The sequence below is a fragment of the Rhincodon typus genome, chromosome 23, assembly GCF_021869965.1.
Source record: "Rhincodon typus isolate 14 chromosome 23, sRhiTyp1.1, whole genome shotgun sequence".
Classification (NCBI taxonomy): Eukaryota; Metazoa; Chordata; class Chondrichthyes; order Orectolobiformes; family Rhincodontidae; genus Rhincodon; species Rhincodon typus.
Genome location: NC_063354.1, coordinates 44,418,561 through 44,436,086, shown reverse-complemented (window position 1 = coordinate 44,436,086; position 17,526 = coordinate 44,418,561). Strand labels below are relative to the sequence as shown.

The 17,526-nt window shown below is 43.3% G+C and overlaps 1 protein-coding gene across 5 annotated transcripts in view; it reads left to right on the top strand.

The window, feature by feature from the left end:
* Positions 1–1,725: 1,725 nt before the first annotated feature.
* The window catches only part of acox1 (acyl-CoA oxidase 1, palmitoyl), a 30,360-nt gene continuing 14,559 nt past the window's right edge, over positions 1,726–17,526 (top strand). For 2 of the 5 annotated variants that reach the window (XR_007264552.1, XM_048610769.1), the window contains exons 1-6: positions 1,727–2,511; positions 8,349–8,456; positions 9,647–9,766; positions 11,320–11,435; positions 12,761–12,930; positions 16,020–16,182. Coding sequence is in view for 4 of the 5 variants with exons in the window: in XM_048610769.1 (XP_048466726.1) it covers positions 2,397–2,511; positions 8,349–8,456; positions 9,647–9,766; positions 11,320–11,435; positions 12,761–12,930; positions 16,020–16,182 (792 nt within the window). In the remaining variant the exon portion in view is untranslated. Of the gene's footprint in view, positions 2,512–4,940; positions 5,145–8,348; positions 8,457–9,646; positions 9,767–11,319; positions 11,436–12,760; positions 12,931–16,019; positions 16,183–17,526 lie in introns of those variants that run through there. The other 3 variants (XM_048610768.1, XM_020533161.2, XM_048610767.1) reach the window with 2 other exon arrangements.

Here is a 17,526-nt window from a genome sequence, read left to right as displayed (position 1 = left end):
CACAAACTGACAATCCAAGGAATCTTGGTCCAATACAAAACCTTGTCTTTAATGCATCACTGAAGTTTGTGGTAATTTATAATATGACATACAGTTTTTACAAGCACTGATTTGGTATCCCTTTTCTGGGGTAACATTTATGCCAGAGGTTCATGGAGAATTATAGTACAGCTATAGAACAGTATCACCTCGAAGGTATGTTTTACTCACTAATATCAATTCTGTAGCTCAATTTGGAGGAAGATCAAGTTTGTTCAGTGAGGGCATCATTAGAATATCTGCTGCAAAGCAAGCACTTTCCACTGTAGTTGAGAGCGGTGCAGACCAGCCAACCCAGTACATAATCACAAGGGATAAAACAGCAAGAGAAAATCATTCAGTCCATTAAATCTGTTCTGTCATTCGCAGTCATCTGCAATCATGGCTGACCATGGGATTCAACCTCCCTTTTACAACCATTCTCCATATCCCTTGAATCTCTGTGGGACCAAAACTCTCTCTGTTTGAGTCTCAAGTATGTACAATGATGCATCTTTCACAACCCTCTGGGTTGGAGAATTCCAAAGATTCAGGACCCATAGAGTGAAGTAATTCCTCATCTCAGCCCTAAATGATCTTTCTCTTTTCCTGAGTCTGTGCACCTGTGTTTTAGATTCCCTGGCCATTAGCGACAATCACTGTGTCAAGCCCTTTCAGAATCTGTTGTGTTTCAATGAGGTCAACTCTCCTTCTGAACTCAAGTACTCAGCTTCTCATTATAGGATAACACTGTCATCTCAGGAACGAATCTAGATGACCCTTTGCTGTAGTGCCTCTAATGCCATTGTGCCCCTCCTTAAATATCGAGACCAAACTGCGCAAAGTATTTCAGATACGGTCACATCAGAGACCACCTATTCAATTATAGCTATCCACTTTTGATCTTGTACTCCAAACCCTTTGCATTAAAGGCCAGATTGCTTATTTCTTTCCAGATTGCTTATTGCTCCTGTGTGCCAACTTTTTGTGTTCCTTAAATGAGCAAATCTGAAATCTTTGAGCATCAACACAACTTATTTCGCATCTTTTATTTTAGAAAGTAGTATCCTGCTTTTCTGTTCCTCGAACCAAAGTAAATAACTCCACTATCTTGCCTCCCACTGAGCCTGTCTATATCTCTTTGTAGCCTCTGTCCTCTTTCTTTTCCTAACCTTTGTACCTCAACTTGCTGATGTAGTACTTTGTCTCTTCAATCTATATTAATGACTTTGATGTATTTAGCTGAGGCTCTAGCACTGAATTTTTACACGCACCATGAGCCACGGAAAATACTACTTGAAAGTGCCCCATTTATGCATCCCTGGCCTTTCCTAATCTGGCTGCTCTATGCTGAGAGATTATGACGACTGCAGTTCACATGGGACCCATAGCTCAATAAAGAGGAAACTGTGCATGGCTTGCTGGTCTTATTCTTCGCCTGTTAGCAATGTAGAAACAGGAGTAGGCCATTCAGCCCATTGAGTCTGTCCTGTGATTTAAGACTGATCTGGCTGATCAAACACTTTTGCATACACCATCTCTTACATGAGTGATAAAACATTGTCAACCTCCACATTAAGTATTTTAAAGACTGATATTCCACAGCCCTCTGAGGTGAAAAATTCCAAAGATTCACCACATTTTGAATGAAAAATATTTCTTCTCATCTCAGACTGACATGGCATTCCCCTTATTTTGTAGTGTCTCCCCACATCCCTGCCGGTTGTAGATTTCCCAACCAGGGAAACGTCTTACCTGCATTTGCTCTGAATATCCCTTTTAAGTTTTTTTGTAAGTTTCAGTGAGGTCACCCCTCATTCTTCCTAACTCCAAAGAGCACAGTCGCAGTATTCCCAACCTCTCTTCATAGGGCACCCCTGGGAACAAAATGCTGACTTTTTGTTGCAATCCCTCTTTGGTAATAATATCTTTCCTGAGATGAGGAGACCAAAACACTCAAACTGTTTCAGATGCAGTCTTAACTATACAATTGAAGCTGTTTCTTTTGCATGATTGGTGTATGTGTATATAAGTTTTCTGTGAAGAGGTCTCCTGTGGATGAAGCAACAAGGTCCTGACGGCAAATCCTGTGAATCCTAACCTGGCCAAAGTTCTTTCTGTCACCCAATACCCTTAACAGCTCAATGATTTTCCTCATCATCTGGTGTAGAACACTGATAGTATGGGTTTCTGAGACCTCTGAAAATTTGGTTGTGAACATTTGCGTAATGCTGCAGTCATCGGAACAGTGTGTGTAAAACACCATTGCCAATAAATATTGTGTAACATAGTGAGTCACTATCCCGTGTCACTTATTTATTATACCCTACAGAACTTGTCTGGAATCCAAAATAGAACCCTTGGGCCTGCACTTTGCTATGTTCATACCTACCCTGGAGAATCAGTGCACTTCAGAGCAGAAAGAGAAATGGCTGCACCTGTCTTACACCCAGCAGATCATCGGCACTTATGCCCAGACAGAACTGGGCCACGGTTAGTGTTCTCAAGAGATGATTGGGTATTTGATCACATGACATCCCCCTGCTACAAACTATGAACCTGACCATGGCCAACAAGTTGCCCCTTCGAAATGGTGGGGTGCCCTTGTCTTGGTCAACTCAAAGGCAAAGGTACACGTGGTGGTGGGAGGGAAGGCTGATACCTGATGCATGGCGAGTTCCTCGTCCTGACGTTGCTGTCGAGGTAAAGACCATGCAGCAAGGAAGATGATGGAGAAAGCTGGTAGATCATTCTTGCACACTTCTGGGTACAACTTGCTGGCCCTTGTTTTGGTGGAGATGTGAGCCAGTCATGTACCCAAGATTAGCGGAGGGCAAGCAAGTGGTACAAAGAGCAATAAAGATGTTTTACAAAATGGGGGCTGGCATATCCAGCTAAGTGGGTTAAGGAGAAATTGTGGCTGGAGCTATCTTAAAAAATGCAGAAAATCTCCATCTGGTTTATTGATATACAGTTTATTGATGAACCTTTCTGTCAAAGTCTGATGAAACTGAAACTCAACTCTGCCACTTAATGATTTCTATAATGCAGGCTTAATTTAAGTTTAAAATGGTTTGGGAACAGCTGCCGTGCACTACTCCCACACTCTGTGGTACTCCTGATGTACTGTGGAACTCTTTAAATATTAAATTTTTATTTTTACCCTGCCTAGCTCCCCCATGTTCATTCTGGCATCAAGGAGAGTCTCTTGAGGTGTTCAGTGGTAAACCTGGTATTCCATAAGCATTACCCTATATTCTCGCTTCCCTATCCCTCCTCTCCCTATTCCTAGACCAACTCCACTCCCCACTCCCCCACCCCCCCAATGTCATGAATGACTGTTGACTAATTCTGTCAATGCTCAATTATGCCTGCCATTTTGTTTCAGTTGCTGGCCAATAAATAATTTTGCTTTGCTTTAAATGCATGCTTTTGACTTGCTGTCTTCGTGGTAATAGTGGCAAACAATGCCTAAAACAAGTGATAAGTGTGGAGCTGGAAGAACACAGCAGGCCAGGCAGCATCAGAGGAGTAGGAAAGTTGACGTTGCGGGCTAGGACCCTTTTTCAGAAATTTTCTGAAGAAGAGTCCTGATCCAAAACGTCAACTTTCTTGCTCCTCTGATGCTACCTGGCCTACTGTGTTCCTACAGCTCCACGCTGTGTTATCTGACTCCAGCATCGGAAGTTCTTACTACCTCTGTCTAAAACAAGTAGTTGGCTTGTTTTAACACTGGCATGACAATGTGAACCAATGCGTAAATCCCTGCTTCTGCTCTTGTTAAATCGGATCTGATAACTGACTGAGTGCAAAAAAATCCTTCTCTCATCTGTCTCCTGTATCCCCCAATCCCTTTTTTAAAAGCATTTAATCCAGCCATTGTGTGAATCTGGACATTAAGAACTGGTGACATGAGAGTTTGCAAATGTACATCTCACATTGTAGACTGTTGCTGCCTCCTGCATAATGCAGTGACCAGATACGGAAGAAAGGTGCCACATATAGTGCGCATCTCAATTTTTATTGCTAATTTTAAAGAGAACATGCCCATTAAAATGGCTCAAAGAAGTGAATGTTTTGAAGGTGTTCTATTTTCCACCACTTGTTTTCTTGTTTGTGAGTACAGCCTCAGTAATTTCTCACACCCCCAAAGTTGATGAAAACTATTGTGGTGTGATATCACTTGTTTTTATTGGAAACTTGAGCACTAAAGCCCCAGAAATGTAAAATGCCCCATGTCGATTGACTCTTGCATAGAGCGACTGACTAATGCTGTCAAAGAGCCTCTGGCAACTGTTATTTGTCTTTTCTGTCTGCAGTTACTATTTCTGTTTATATTGCTGACATTTGTTTCTTCCATTACAAAGCCTTGTGTGTTAGTATGAAAATTTGAGGCCTCACAAACTTGGTCTTTGTAATGCCAGTCAGTATCTGCGATCAAAGTGTTCATTGCTGAGTTTTTTAAAAACATAATTCAGTGGTGGTTTTCTGTAGTTTGTCATTAGACAGCTGCCCTGTTGATGACAGGTACGCAGTGCGGTCAAAAATCAGGAAATATTAGTGTTACTAACATCCAGGTTTCATAGGAAACACTAGGATTCCATCTGAAAGAGTAAACCAGGAGGTGGTTGCAGATCTCAAATAGATTGAGAACACAACATCTAATGTGTATTTTTGTGAGAACGCAACATAGTGAATGCACAAATGGCTGCTTGATCGTCTCAGTATCATTAATGAGCTTGATTAGCTTCTGATTGATCCAGATTCAATACTTCTTGCACTCATAATTTCTTCATGATTGATCAGTAATTGCTGCAGCATGCAAGAGTTAATCAAATCTCACATGCAACCTGTCTTCTTTTCTCTGTTTTCCCCCCCAACACCCGGCAACCCTTTTCCTTCCTCCGGCTTTGCTCCTTTCCCCTTCTTGTTCCTGACCCTGCAATCCTGCCTGTGTTTCCACAGCTATGTACATCGTGGACGGCCAGAGCCCCTAGATCTCCACTTGGGCATGTTCCTACCCACCATCCTCAACCAGGCCACTCCTGAACAACAGGATCGCTTCTTCATGCCAGCTTGGAACCTGCAGATCATTGGCACCTATGCCCAAACTGAGATGGGCCATGGTATAGTACAGAAACTTAGAGCTGGAGTTTAATTCTGACCTTTATCCTATCAGCACATTTGTGCTAGTCAAAAACAACTATCTAATTATTCTAATCCCATTTTCCAGCAGAGTTTCTGCCTCCTCCAGCCTTACAATGAGTTCCAGATTTCTACCACCCTCTGGGTGGGAAAGCTTTTCCTCACATCTCCTGTAAAACTCTTGCCCCTTACCTTAAATCTGTGCCCACCCTGGTCATTTCCCTCCATCAAGGGGAGAAGTTTCTTCGTCTATACCCCTCAATTTTATACACTTTCAATCATGTCCTCCCTCAGTCTCCTCTGCTCCAAGGAAAACAACTCCAATCTGTCCAATTTCTTCTCATAACTGCTCAGGCAACATCCTTCTAAACCTCCTTTTCATCTTCTCCAGGTCTATCATATCCATCCTATAATGTGGATTTCAGAACGGCTGTGGCAATTCAAATGTGTTATACAGTTCCAGCATGAACTCCCTGATCTTAAACTCTGTCTCGAATAATAAAGTATATATCTTCTGAGCTGCTTTATTCACCTGTCCTGGTACATTAAGGGATTGCACACCAAGGTTCCTCTGATCCTCAGTACTTCCCAAAGTCCCACTACTTCTGATGTATTCCCTTTCCTTGCTTGCCTTGCCGAAGTGTATCACTTCTCATTTATCTAGATTTAATTCCATTTGCCACTGCTCAGCCCGTCAGACCAAGCATCTATATTTTTCTGTAATCTAAGGCTATGCCCTTCATTATTTACCACCCCAATTTTTGAATTGAGTGTGAGCTTACTGATCAGCCCTCCCTCATTCAAGTCTAAATCATTTATATAAACCACGAATGGCGAAAGCTCCAACACTGACCTCTGTGTGACCCCAATGGACGCAGACTTCCAGTCAAAGCACAAACCCTCAACCATCACTCTCTACTTCCTGTTACTCAGCCACTTGTGAATCCAATTTGCCAAATTTCCATTGATCCATTGGATCCTCGCTAACAGACTCCCATGCGGAACCTCATCAAAAATCTTGCTGAAATCCAAGTAGACTACATCAAAAGCATGTCCTCATCTACAGTCCTGGTCACCTCATCAAAAAATTAGTTCTAGTTAGACAGACATGACCTCATCTTAACAAAACCATACCAACTGCTCTTGATTAATCCTTGCCTCTCCAAATTCGGATTAATTCTGTCCCTGAATTGCTTCCAATAGATTTCCCAGCAGGTTAGACTGACCTGGCATGTAGTTTCCTGGTTTATCTCATGCTCCCTTTTTGAATAACGGTTCCATATTGGATGTCCTGCAGTCCCCCAGCAATTCCCGTGGCCAGGAGCGAATCAAAAATTTTTTTTACAAGTGCCCCTGCTATTTCCCCTGTCTCAGTCAAGAATCTGGGATACATTTCATCTGACCCTGAGATTTATTTACTTTTAAACCTGCCAGACCACTCGGAACTTCCTCTCTGTCTATGGTAATTTAATTATACCACAAACCTTCTCCCTGGGTGTGGGGTGATTTTGCACAGTCCTTTGAGCTCTGCAGTTGGCTAACTGACAGGCTAATGCTAGTAAGTTTACATTTGACTGCTCTTTAATATAATCTTTAGGTAACACACCTTGGCCCCTTGAGAGACGCCTCTCAACCCAGCCATTATTTCAATCTCTGTTTGAGACTAGAGTTCACAAGAGTGTTAGGAGTTTGAGTGCGCTTATTGTGTATGTCTTTAACGTAGTAATTGCTGTTGGGTACACCCATTGGGCTATCATATTTAAAGAAACAATTGTAGTCCAAAGAGCCACTTTGTTTTTCTCTCACCTTCCTCCCCTCAATCAGTATGGGGAAGTGGATAATCTCTCCAGAGCCACCCTCTTTGTTTGTTTGTGTCATTTGATAATATGGTGATGTAAGCTGCAAACTTTTTAACTATTTAAGTGGGAGCAGTTTAATGGTTTTAACTCATCACTGGGGGATCTTTTTCTATCAGAGCAGTGAATGGCTTGGTCAGAGTATCATTTTATTGTCCTAGTAACAGGTATTGAACCTATCATTGCCTTTTCCTGCGCTGGCATTCTCTTGCAGTTATTGATGTTCCCTCTGAAAACCATTGCACGCTCCCATGGATTGACTCCCCATGTTCTAATTTCCAACAGAAGACCATACCATTAGTCATTATTTCTGGAAACCCTCTATTGTGCAGCCAGCCCTTCCATTCGGACCCTGTTTGTGATATGTTCGTTTCCCACACCAGGCACCCAAGCAGCTCTCTGCTGTGGACTTGCACCAAGCAGGACTTCTGTCCCAGTTCACTGGAGCTGTGCAGGCACCAGAGGCCAAGTTAACATCATCCCTGAAGTCAAGCCCAGTTATCAGACATTCAAAAGAGAATTCTTAAAGGTAGACTTGCAGAAGAGGTATTGTTGTCTGTCACTGTGAGTGTGGAGCTGACTTTTTTTTTGGAAAGGCTTCAGGTATAGTTCTGTTTCTGTCCTCCACCCTCTAATGCAATTCCCATCGAATGAATTAAAGTCTCAGAATATTGGACCATTAAATCCTATTCAGAAAACTTCCTAGACAAATAGAATGCGTGATTTTATTTTTAGTGCTACATCTGTTTGTGCAAGTGTACAGGTTAATGCTGTTCACTAAAATGCTTGAAGGGAACCACATTTATCTTTACTCAGTGTGTTCTCTGCCTCCCCATCTTTGTCCTCTGCCTCTCCATCTTTGTCCTGTGCATTTAACATGGCCAGTAATGTTAAATAGATCTCTCGTGTGTTACCAGCACCAGCTCAGATACACAACACCTGCAGTGTTCATTTCTGTTTGAGTTGGCAAGTGGTCTAAGTTGACTTCACTGGGATAAGTCAGGAAACTCAACACACCAGACCTGGTAGTTTACAAACTGGCATGAGGGCTAGTTCAATAATGCCCTGCCACCCCGTTCTGGGTTTGCCTCTGCTCCCACCTTGAGTGGTTTACTGCTAGTGCTCTCTGAAGTGGTATAGGATGTCATTCCACACGGACATCATTGCTTGGGGCGAAGGTTCACGACCTCCTGACATTCTTCAACTTTCATCCCACATCTTAAGAATTTTTTTTAATGCCTGTCACAACAAGGAAAGTGGTCTGCACTATTGTGCGCACTAATTGCACGAGTCACGTGGCTGCCATTTTGGCTTCTCTGTTACTTTCAGGATCATTCATCCGAGGCTTGGAGACAACCGCAACCTATGACCCATCAACTCAAGAGTTTGTGCTGAACAGCCCAACTGTGACCTCAATCAAATGGTGGCCTGGAGGATGTAAGTGAGCATGTAAGGAGGATGTAATGTTTGCCACTGTGTGGAAGGGGGACCTTTACATTATCATACAAGAAGCAAGGGGGTGGTGTAAATATCCAAGATGCTGCAGTGTTCTGTAAAGTTGAAGTCATGGCCCCCATTTGATAGACTGACATTTGAAGAAGTCCACTCAGAACTGCTCTGTTTTTGATTGGAGTGTATGAAAGCAACTGGCAAGTCTAATTATTCATAAAAACCGAAAGAACTGCGAATGTTGGAAATGAGAAACAAAAACAAGTTGCTGGAAAAGCTCAGCAGGTCGGGCAGCATCTGTGGAGAGAAATCAGAACATGAGTTCTGAGGAAGGGTCACTGGACCTGGAACCTTAACTCTGAATTTCTCTCCACAGATGCCACCAGACCTGCTGAGCTTTTCCAGCAATTTCTGTTTTTGTTTCCATTTATTCATGGCCATTTTTCTTTCCATTCCCTTCACTTGCTTTATAATCTGGGTAATTTCATAACCTTAGGGAGATGGTGAGTGGGTATCCTGTCACAGGATTAGTAATTCGGAGGCCTGGGTACATGGATTCAACTTCAAATGGCAACTGGTGGAATTTCAATTCAATTTTTAAAACTAATATAGAGTTGAACCAAGAATGGTTACCATGACAAACACAATAGATTTTTTTTTAGAACAATCAGAGAAGGAAATCTGACCTACTGGTGAGTCCAGACTACTGCACTGTGGCTTAGCTCTTAAATGCCCTCTGAAGTAGCCTAGCAAGACACTCAGTTCAAGGACAATTGGGGATGGGCAACAAATGCTGGTCTTGTCTGTGGCACCCATGTCCATGAAAGAAAAAAATAAATTGTAAGGTTGCTGAGATCTTCAATTCATTTTTAGAAGCAGTGAATCAAACACTAGAACATAAGGCTGTAAAGATGGCAGAATATAATTTATTCATAATTTTCAGACTGGTTTTGGATATTTAATTTTACATGGAGATGATTGCAGGACTAAGTGGGAGAAAGCTCTTCGAAGAACTGACAGACTGACAATAGATCAAATGGCTTTATTTTGTGCTGTAAGCTCCTTTTTGTGCAGTTAATTTTCAGCCTGGTTTCATCCTCTTTCCTGGGTCGGTGAGTCCTGACTTGAGAGTGTTATACCTGTTACTCCCCATTAACCCTTGCTTTTTGTTTGCACAGTGGGGAAGACCTCAAACCATGCTATTGTCCTTGCTCAGCTCTATACCCAAGGTCAATGCAAAGGGCTGCATGCTTTCATTGTACCAATTCGCAAGATGGGCAGTCATGAACCTCTGCCTGGTAAGGAGTTTGATGGAATTTGTCGTGATTCAGAGCTATCTCCAAATGTCACCCTGCACCGTCCCTCGCCCAACATGAACAAAGAGTGGGCAAATGGAATTGAGGTGCTGATCAGCTAACTAACTGGTAGAACAGGCTTGAGAGGCTGAATAATCTCTCCTGTTCCTATCATTCAGCAACAAGAAATTTATAGTTTAATCTAGTCATGATGCTCAATTGTGTGGCGTTGCGAGCAGGTTTCAATTGATATTCGTCACCAGCAAGATTCCAAGCTGTTTTTACTTTGTTTTTTGCACCATTTATTGCCGTAATTCAGTAAAGCTGAGGGATACCGAAACACATTTCAGTGCTCCATTCACCAGACCTTTGTGTCTATATGAAGTGGTGCCTGCTTCAGATGAGCTTGTGACTTGGGATCAATCACTCTGAAAGCTCTTCTTCACTTCAAACATACATGTTATGTCTGGGACTGCTGTGGATTAATTGCTAGGATTCATTAGCAACTCCTTTATTGCTGTTTCACATAACTACCAGAACGGTAATAGGTGAACCAGATGGACCTATTATCATCCTGCAATTCTCCTGGACCCCTAGGCTTATGAAGGAAGCCATCAACACACAAGCTGCTGTTTGTATCATCAGATAGCCCATGAGGCAGTGCTCACTTAGGCCCTGGGTGCTCTTCAGCCCTATATTAGATACGGGGACCTTTTGTCTTTAGTTCTCTTGACTATTGGCTGTGAACAATCTAGAGTGTTTAATCAGGCCCAACCTCAAATGCTGGCCTGTTTATTTGAAGGATGGTGGCCTGTTGGTTTGCATCAGAAATCTAGAGACTTTGACTAATGATGTTGAGCTTCACCCCACTCTTCCCCCCCCCCCAAAAAAAAAATCAAACGTCACCACCACGGTCATTTCTGATTCTGTTTCCATTGTCTCTGACTCTTTCGTTAGTTGGTGTAGTTAAGTAGTAACAATATCTAGGTATTTGAAAGTCCTGTTTTGCCCCTCTTTACACCCATCCCTCATCCTTCACAGCCTTTCTTCACTCCCCTCTCGCTCACGTCCTTTTTGCACCCCTCATTGTACCAGCTTCTGCAATTCCTCTTCCTCTCCTTTCTTCAAGCCCGCATACATACACACACACTCACACTTCCCAAGTGCGCTGTCAGGTCCTGCCCCTACTGTGTTGTCCGCCACATACCCTCTTTGCTCTAATATTCAGTGAACCTATCAGAAATAAATGAGTCGAATCCAGCCAGCAACTGGAGAATTAATGAAATGAATGTAGTGCATTGAAACCACTGTCATTTAAAAATCCATCTGGTTCACTAATGTTTGTCCAAGAAGGTGAGCCATTCTTACTGATGTGGTTGACTCTTAACTGCCTTTATGATGGCTTAGCAAACAACTCCTGACTGCTCACTTTCTTGATGACAATGGCCAATAAATGCTGACCTTCCCACAACTACTCATACCCCATGAATGAATGCACTGAGTCTGGATTGGTTGTAGTTATTTCACAGACCTCCCTCTTGCTCTCTTTTCGTCAGGTGTAGTGGTGGGTGATATTGGACCGAAGTTTGGGTATGATGAGGTTGACAATGGTTACCTGAAGCTGGAGAATGTTCGTGTACCACGTGAAAACATGCTGATGCGATATGCAAAGGTAATATAGTGGACAGTGGATGTGGGATTGCTTAGAGACTGACAACATGAGTAGGATTTGTCTTACTTACATTCTCTGCTCATTGTATCTTCTGTCTTGACCGTTCCACTACCAACTCAGTAGTAATTAAAAGCAGAACTCAATGCATTGAGGAAGCTGAATTAATTGTTAACATTGTTAAAACCACTTGGAATAATTAGTGTTAATAACAGTGCTTCTGTTGATAATCCAATAGGGGGAGGGGTGAATGATGTGTAGAGAAGGAATATTATCCCCTGGTTGGAGTCATAGCTGGCACATAGGAAGATGGTTATAGTTATTGGTCAGTCATCTCAACCCCAGGACAACTCTACAGGAGTTCCTCAGGGTAGTGTCCTAGGCCCAACCATCTTCAGCTGCTTCATCAATGACTCTTTTCTCTTCCCCCCGCCACCCCGATAAGGTCTGAAGTGGGGATTTGCATTGATGGCTGCACAATGTTCAGCATTTGCCACTCTGATACTTAAGCAACACATGTTCAAATGCAATGAGACCATGACAATGTCCAGATCATCTCCAACCTGAGACAATCTAACCATCACCTCAACATTCAATGATGTTGCCATCTCTGAATACTCCACTGTCAACATCCTGAGAGTTACCATTGCCCAGAAACCAAACAAGACTAGCCACATAATACTCTGGGTACAAAGAGCAGGTCAGAATCTGGGAATCCTACAGTGAGCAATCCACGCCCTCCCGTTTTTCTTCTCTCTCAATATTATGAGAACAGCTACACCAAATAGACTGATGTAGTTCAAGAAGGCAGCTCTCCGTCGCCTTCTCAAGGTCAATTAAGAATGGGCAACAAATACTGACTCGGCTAGCGAAGCCCACATTCCATGAATCAGTTATTTTTAAAGTTGCTTTGCTGCACTCTAATATGTAATGGTTAGTATGATGCTGATATGGAGAGGGCATTGCATAGCAGAGAGGAAGCTCAATTTAACATTGGGAGCAATGCAGCAGCGAATCAGAGGTGCAGTAATGCGCAACCGAGGGCCCGTAGCAGCATTGAGTTGACATTAAATTGACATTGTTCCTCTGAGTCTGGCAGTGAGGGGAAATGAACAATGCTATACTGCTGTTTAGGAGAACCACTCTTTCAAGGAAGGCAGAACAAAGGGAGATTGATCCCGCTGAAAATAAAACTCTAACTGATTTGGGAGTACTTGTTGCAGACTGTAAGTGCATAACGTGAGACTTGTTGCCTGACTCATATCTCACCGCTGGAGGTGCATCACAGCTATGCACATGCAATGAATGGATTTTATTGGGTTTTCAAGGTGATGCCAGATGGGACATACATGAAACCACCCAGTGACAAGCTGACCTATGGCACGATGGTCTTTATACGCTCAATGATTGTAGGAGACTCGGCACGTGCGTTATCTCAAGCATGTACAATCGCCATCCGCTATAGTGCAGTCCGACACCAGTCAGAGCTGAAACCTGGGTAAGTCCTGCACTTTGTATTTGGGAGTATGGGTATGTTACACTCCAATTTTGCGATCCACTCACGCCATGTAAAACTGCAGTGCGGAGTGTCAACATTCGTTGCCCAGGACAAAAGAGTAACTAGGTAGAGAATAGGACCCATTAAAGATCAGCAAGGCCACCTATATGTGGAACTGCAGGAGATAGGGGAGATACTAAATGGGTATTTTGCATCAGTGTTTACTGTGGAGAAAGATCTGGAAGCTAGAGAACTTGGGGAAATAACCAGTGATATCTTGAAAAGTGTCCATATTACAGAGCAGGAAATGCTGGACGCCTTAAGATGCATAAAGGTGGATAAATCTCCGGGACCTGATCAGGTGTACCTTAGAACTCTGTGGGAAGCTAGGGAACTGATTGCTGGGCCCCTTGCTGAATTATTTGTATCATCAATAGCCACAGGTGAGGTGCTGGAAGACTGGAGGTTCCCTGACATGGTGCCACTATTTACGAAAGGTGGTAAGGAAAAGCCAGGGAACTAAAGACCAGTGAGCCTGACATCAGTGGTGGGCAGGTTGTCTGAGGGGATCCTGAGAGACAGGATTTATGTATATTTGGAAAGGCAGGGACTGATTAGGGAAAGTCAATATAGCTTTGTGCGTGGGAAATCATGTCTCACTAACTTGATTGAGTTTTGACAAGGTTCCTCATGGTAGACTGATTAGCAAGGTTATATCACACGGAACAGAGGGCGAACTACCTATTTGGATCCAGAACTGGCTCGGAGGTAAAAGACAGAGGGTGGTGGAGGGTTGCTTTTCAGACTGGAGGCCTGTGACCAGCAGTGTGCCACAGGGATCGACGCTGGATCCACTGCTTATTGTCATTTATGTAAATGATTTGGATGTGAACATAGGAGGTATGGTTAGTAAGTTTGCAGATGACACAAATTGGAGGTGTAGTGGACAGTGAAGAAGGTTATCTCAGAGTACAACGGGACCTTGATCAGATGCGCCAATGGGCTGAGGAGTGGTAGATGGAGTTTAATTTAGATAAATGTGAGGTGCTGCATTTTGGGAAGGCAAATCAGGACAGGACTCATACACTTAATGGTAAGGTCCTGGGGAGTGTTGCTAACAACGAGTGCAGGTCCACATTTCCTTGAAAGTGGAGTTGCAGGTAGACAGGGTAGTGAAGAAGGTGTTTGGTATGCTTGCCTTTATTGGTCAGTGCATTGAGTATAGGAGTTGGGTGGTCATGCTGCGGCAGTATAGGACATTGGTTAGGCCACTTTTGAAATATTATGTTCAATTCTGGTCTGCCTGCTACAGGAAAGATGTTGTGAAACTTGAAAAGATTCAGAAAAGATGTATAAAGATGTTGCCAGGGTTGAAGCTTTGAGTTATAGGGAGAGGCTGAATAGGCTGGGGATATTTTCCCTGGAGTGTTGAAGGCTGAGGATTGATCTTATAGAGATTCATACAATCATGAGGGTCGTGGATGGGGTGAATAGACAAGGTCTTTTCCCTGGGGTGGAGGAGTCCAAAACGGGAGGTCATGGGTTTGAAGTGAGAGGGGATAATTTTAAAAGGGACCTAAGGGGCAATGTTTTCACGCAGAGGGTGGTGCGTGTATGGAATGAGCTGGCAGAGGAAGTGGTGGAGGCTGGTACAGTTACCACATTTGAAAGACATCTGGATGGGTATATGAATAGGAAGGGTTTAGAGGGATGTGGGCGAAATGCTGGCAAATGGGACTAGATTTACTTAGGATATCTGGTCGGCATGGATGAATTGGACCGAAGGGTCTGTTTCTGTCCTGTTTATTTCACCGACTGTGTGGTCTCTGCTATTTTGATTCACCACATTTGGTGCAGATTCTGTGATCGTCTTCATAGTCTTGTACTTCTTAACCTGAGGGAGAGACGGTTCATGGTTCCGGATCTTACTTGGTCTCCAGAGACTGAATTGTCCATGTTCAGCTGTCCTTCAATAATTCACAACGTTAATGATAATTCATTCTGAGATTGTATAGGTCTTGTTTGAGCCTGCTCAGCTGTGAAATAGACTATTTATTATACTAGTCGGGTGGAAGTATTCTGTGGTTTGGATCGATATTGTCATGAGTAGGCCACTCTTACAGCACCTTCACTTGAGAAATGGGATGAGTAAAGGTCCCTAATGCACATCTACAAGGGGCACAAATCTGACGAAAATTATTTAGTGGAAAGCTGAAGCTTTATGATTTGAACTCGCCTTTATGCAGCAATGATAGTAGGAACAGGCATTGATCATCCATTCCCTCGAGCCCTCTCTGCCAGTCACTTAGATTATGCCTGATCGGTGTCATGGCAACATTTATCTGCCTTACCTCCAAGCTTCAAATACATTGCTGTTCCAATCACTTGGTTGTGTCGAACTTGAGGAAAAGACAGGCCTGTTGTCAAGGTGTTTCACTTTGCACTCATCAGGACAAATGCAAGAAAGCCAAACGATCGCAACAGTTTATACTGTAGGATAAAAGGGTAATGATTTTGTGATTTTGAAATTTGTCATTCCTGATGAATGTAAGACCAGAAAGCTTCAGTATGTCTCTCTTTGCAATGAGATCCTTGATATCTTTGGAGTGGCACATTGGCTCAGTGGTTAGCACTGCTGTCTCACAGTGCCAGGAACCTGGATTTAATTCCAGCCTTAGGCAACTGTCTGTGTGGAGTTTGCACATTCTCCCCGTGTCTCCGTGGGTTTCCTCTGGGTGGTCCCTCAGTACAAAGATGTGCAGGTTAGGTGGATTGGCCATGGGAAATGCAGTGTTACAGGGATAGAATAGGAGGGGTGGATCTGGGTAGGATGCTCTTCGGACGGTCGGTGTGGATTTGATGGGTCAAATAGCCTGCTTCCACACTGTAGGGATTTTATGATGTTGAAATTCTTTTCTGAATTCATTTAATTAATGATGGCACAATAGAGAGGGCTGACCTAAGTCCAAGAAAACAAGATGTGGAAATAAGAAATGATAAGGACAAGAATTACTTGATTTGCTTTGGCTTCACTTTGTGTGCATTGCAATGTAATTGGATCTTGTGTTGCCTGTGATTGGTTTTGCTAGTGATCCTGAACCCCAGATACTGGATTACCAAACTCAACAATACAAGCTGTTTCCACTGCTGGTGACAGCCTATGCCTTCCGATTTGTTGGAAACTTCATGAGGGATACATACCATCGTATTACCGGGGACATGAATGATGGAGACTACAGCCAGTTACCCGAGGTATGGGGGTGACGTGTTGGGGAGCTATATTATTCTGATCACTTTGCTGCATTGGCCTCTGATGGAAACAGTTCTGTGTGAAGTATTTAGTGGTTCAGCTTCACTCCAGAATGTTCTCTGGTGTCCATTGATCCATTCTGCTGTAAGCTGTCTTTGAGCATAAGTATAGAATGCACAATGTTACAGAGAATTACAAATTACTATTGATATCTTGGTTAAGATTTCCTACCAATTCCCCTTCTACCCACAATTCCAGCCTCCATGGAAGGTACAGCTTTATGGCAGGTTACTCCCCTTCGCAACTTGCCCCAGTTCTGATAGCATCTTGAGAGTCTAGATGGTGAGGTTGTTTGAGGCACACAGCCAGATGTAGCATTTTTGTTTCACTCGCTGTCCTCCAACTTTAATTTTGGCCCCATGCCTCAGTGCCATGTTCATAGACCCCTCATCCACGGTCTTAAACAATGTGCAGATTTTCAGGGAAGTGGCAGTCCTAAGCAAAAGAAGGGATCCCCTTATTTCACCGTGACTCCCCTCAAAAAAACAGATGTATTTCTGTTCTCTCAAGTCTTTCTTAGCATAGAGCTGCCAGAAGAAGGCAAATAATGCCCCCTTTTCGCAGCAGTCAGCTGCCGTATTCTGAAATTTAAAAGTCCAGACAGGCACTTTGACAGCTGCTGTCAACAGGTAACTGATGTAAGTGGATACCAAAAGAAAGTGAGTCTAGCCTGGTGAAGGGTGGGTGTGTGTGCTGTGGGTGGTGGTGGTGGGCTGATGGTTTTGAGAATGAGTGGAATTGGATCCATTGGGGCGTGATTTTGGGGTTTGGTATGAGGGGAGGAGGATGGAGTGTGAGAGAGAGACTTCAGTGCATGAAGGTGGCTCAGAAGCACTTTCTGAAGGGCAAGTAGGAATGGATACTAAATACTAGCCTTGGCACATCCTGAGATGCCAGTGTCATTATTTCAGTTCAGTTTTCTGGTGCATCCTCTATTCACTCAAACCCTAAGCACAGTTCATGCTGCATCTCCCCTGAGTGCAGTGACCACAGGAGAAAATTGATGGTCGAAACTGAAAGGACTGAATTTCTTCCCATTTCAGCACAGCGTAATGACTTTGGGTACACTCCCTCAAACCATAATACCAGTACCTACATACAGTAATGTTATGAGCCAGTGGAGCATAAAGCTGAGAAGCTCCTATGACAGGTTCAATCAGGAGCTGACCTGATCCTTCTGTACTGACTATGTCAAAATATCAGTTTTAGTCACTGTCTGGAAGACCATACAAAATCTTCCCTACAGTGCTGACCAGACCAGTAGTACCAGGGATAGAGATAGTAGG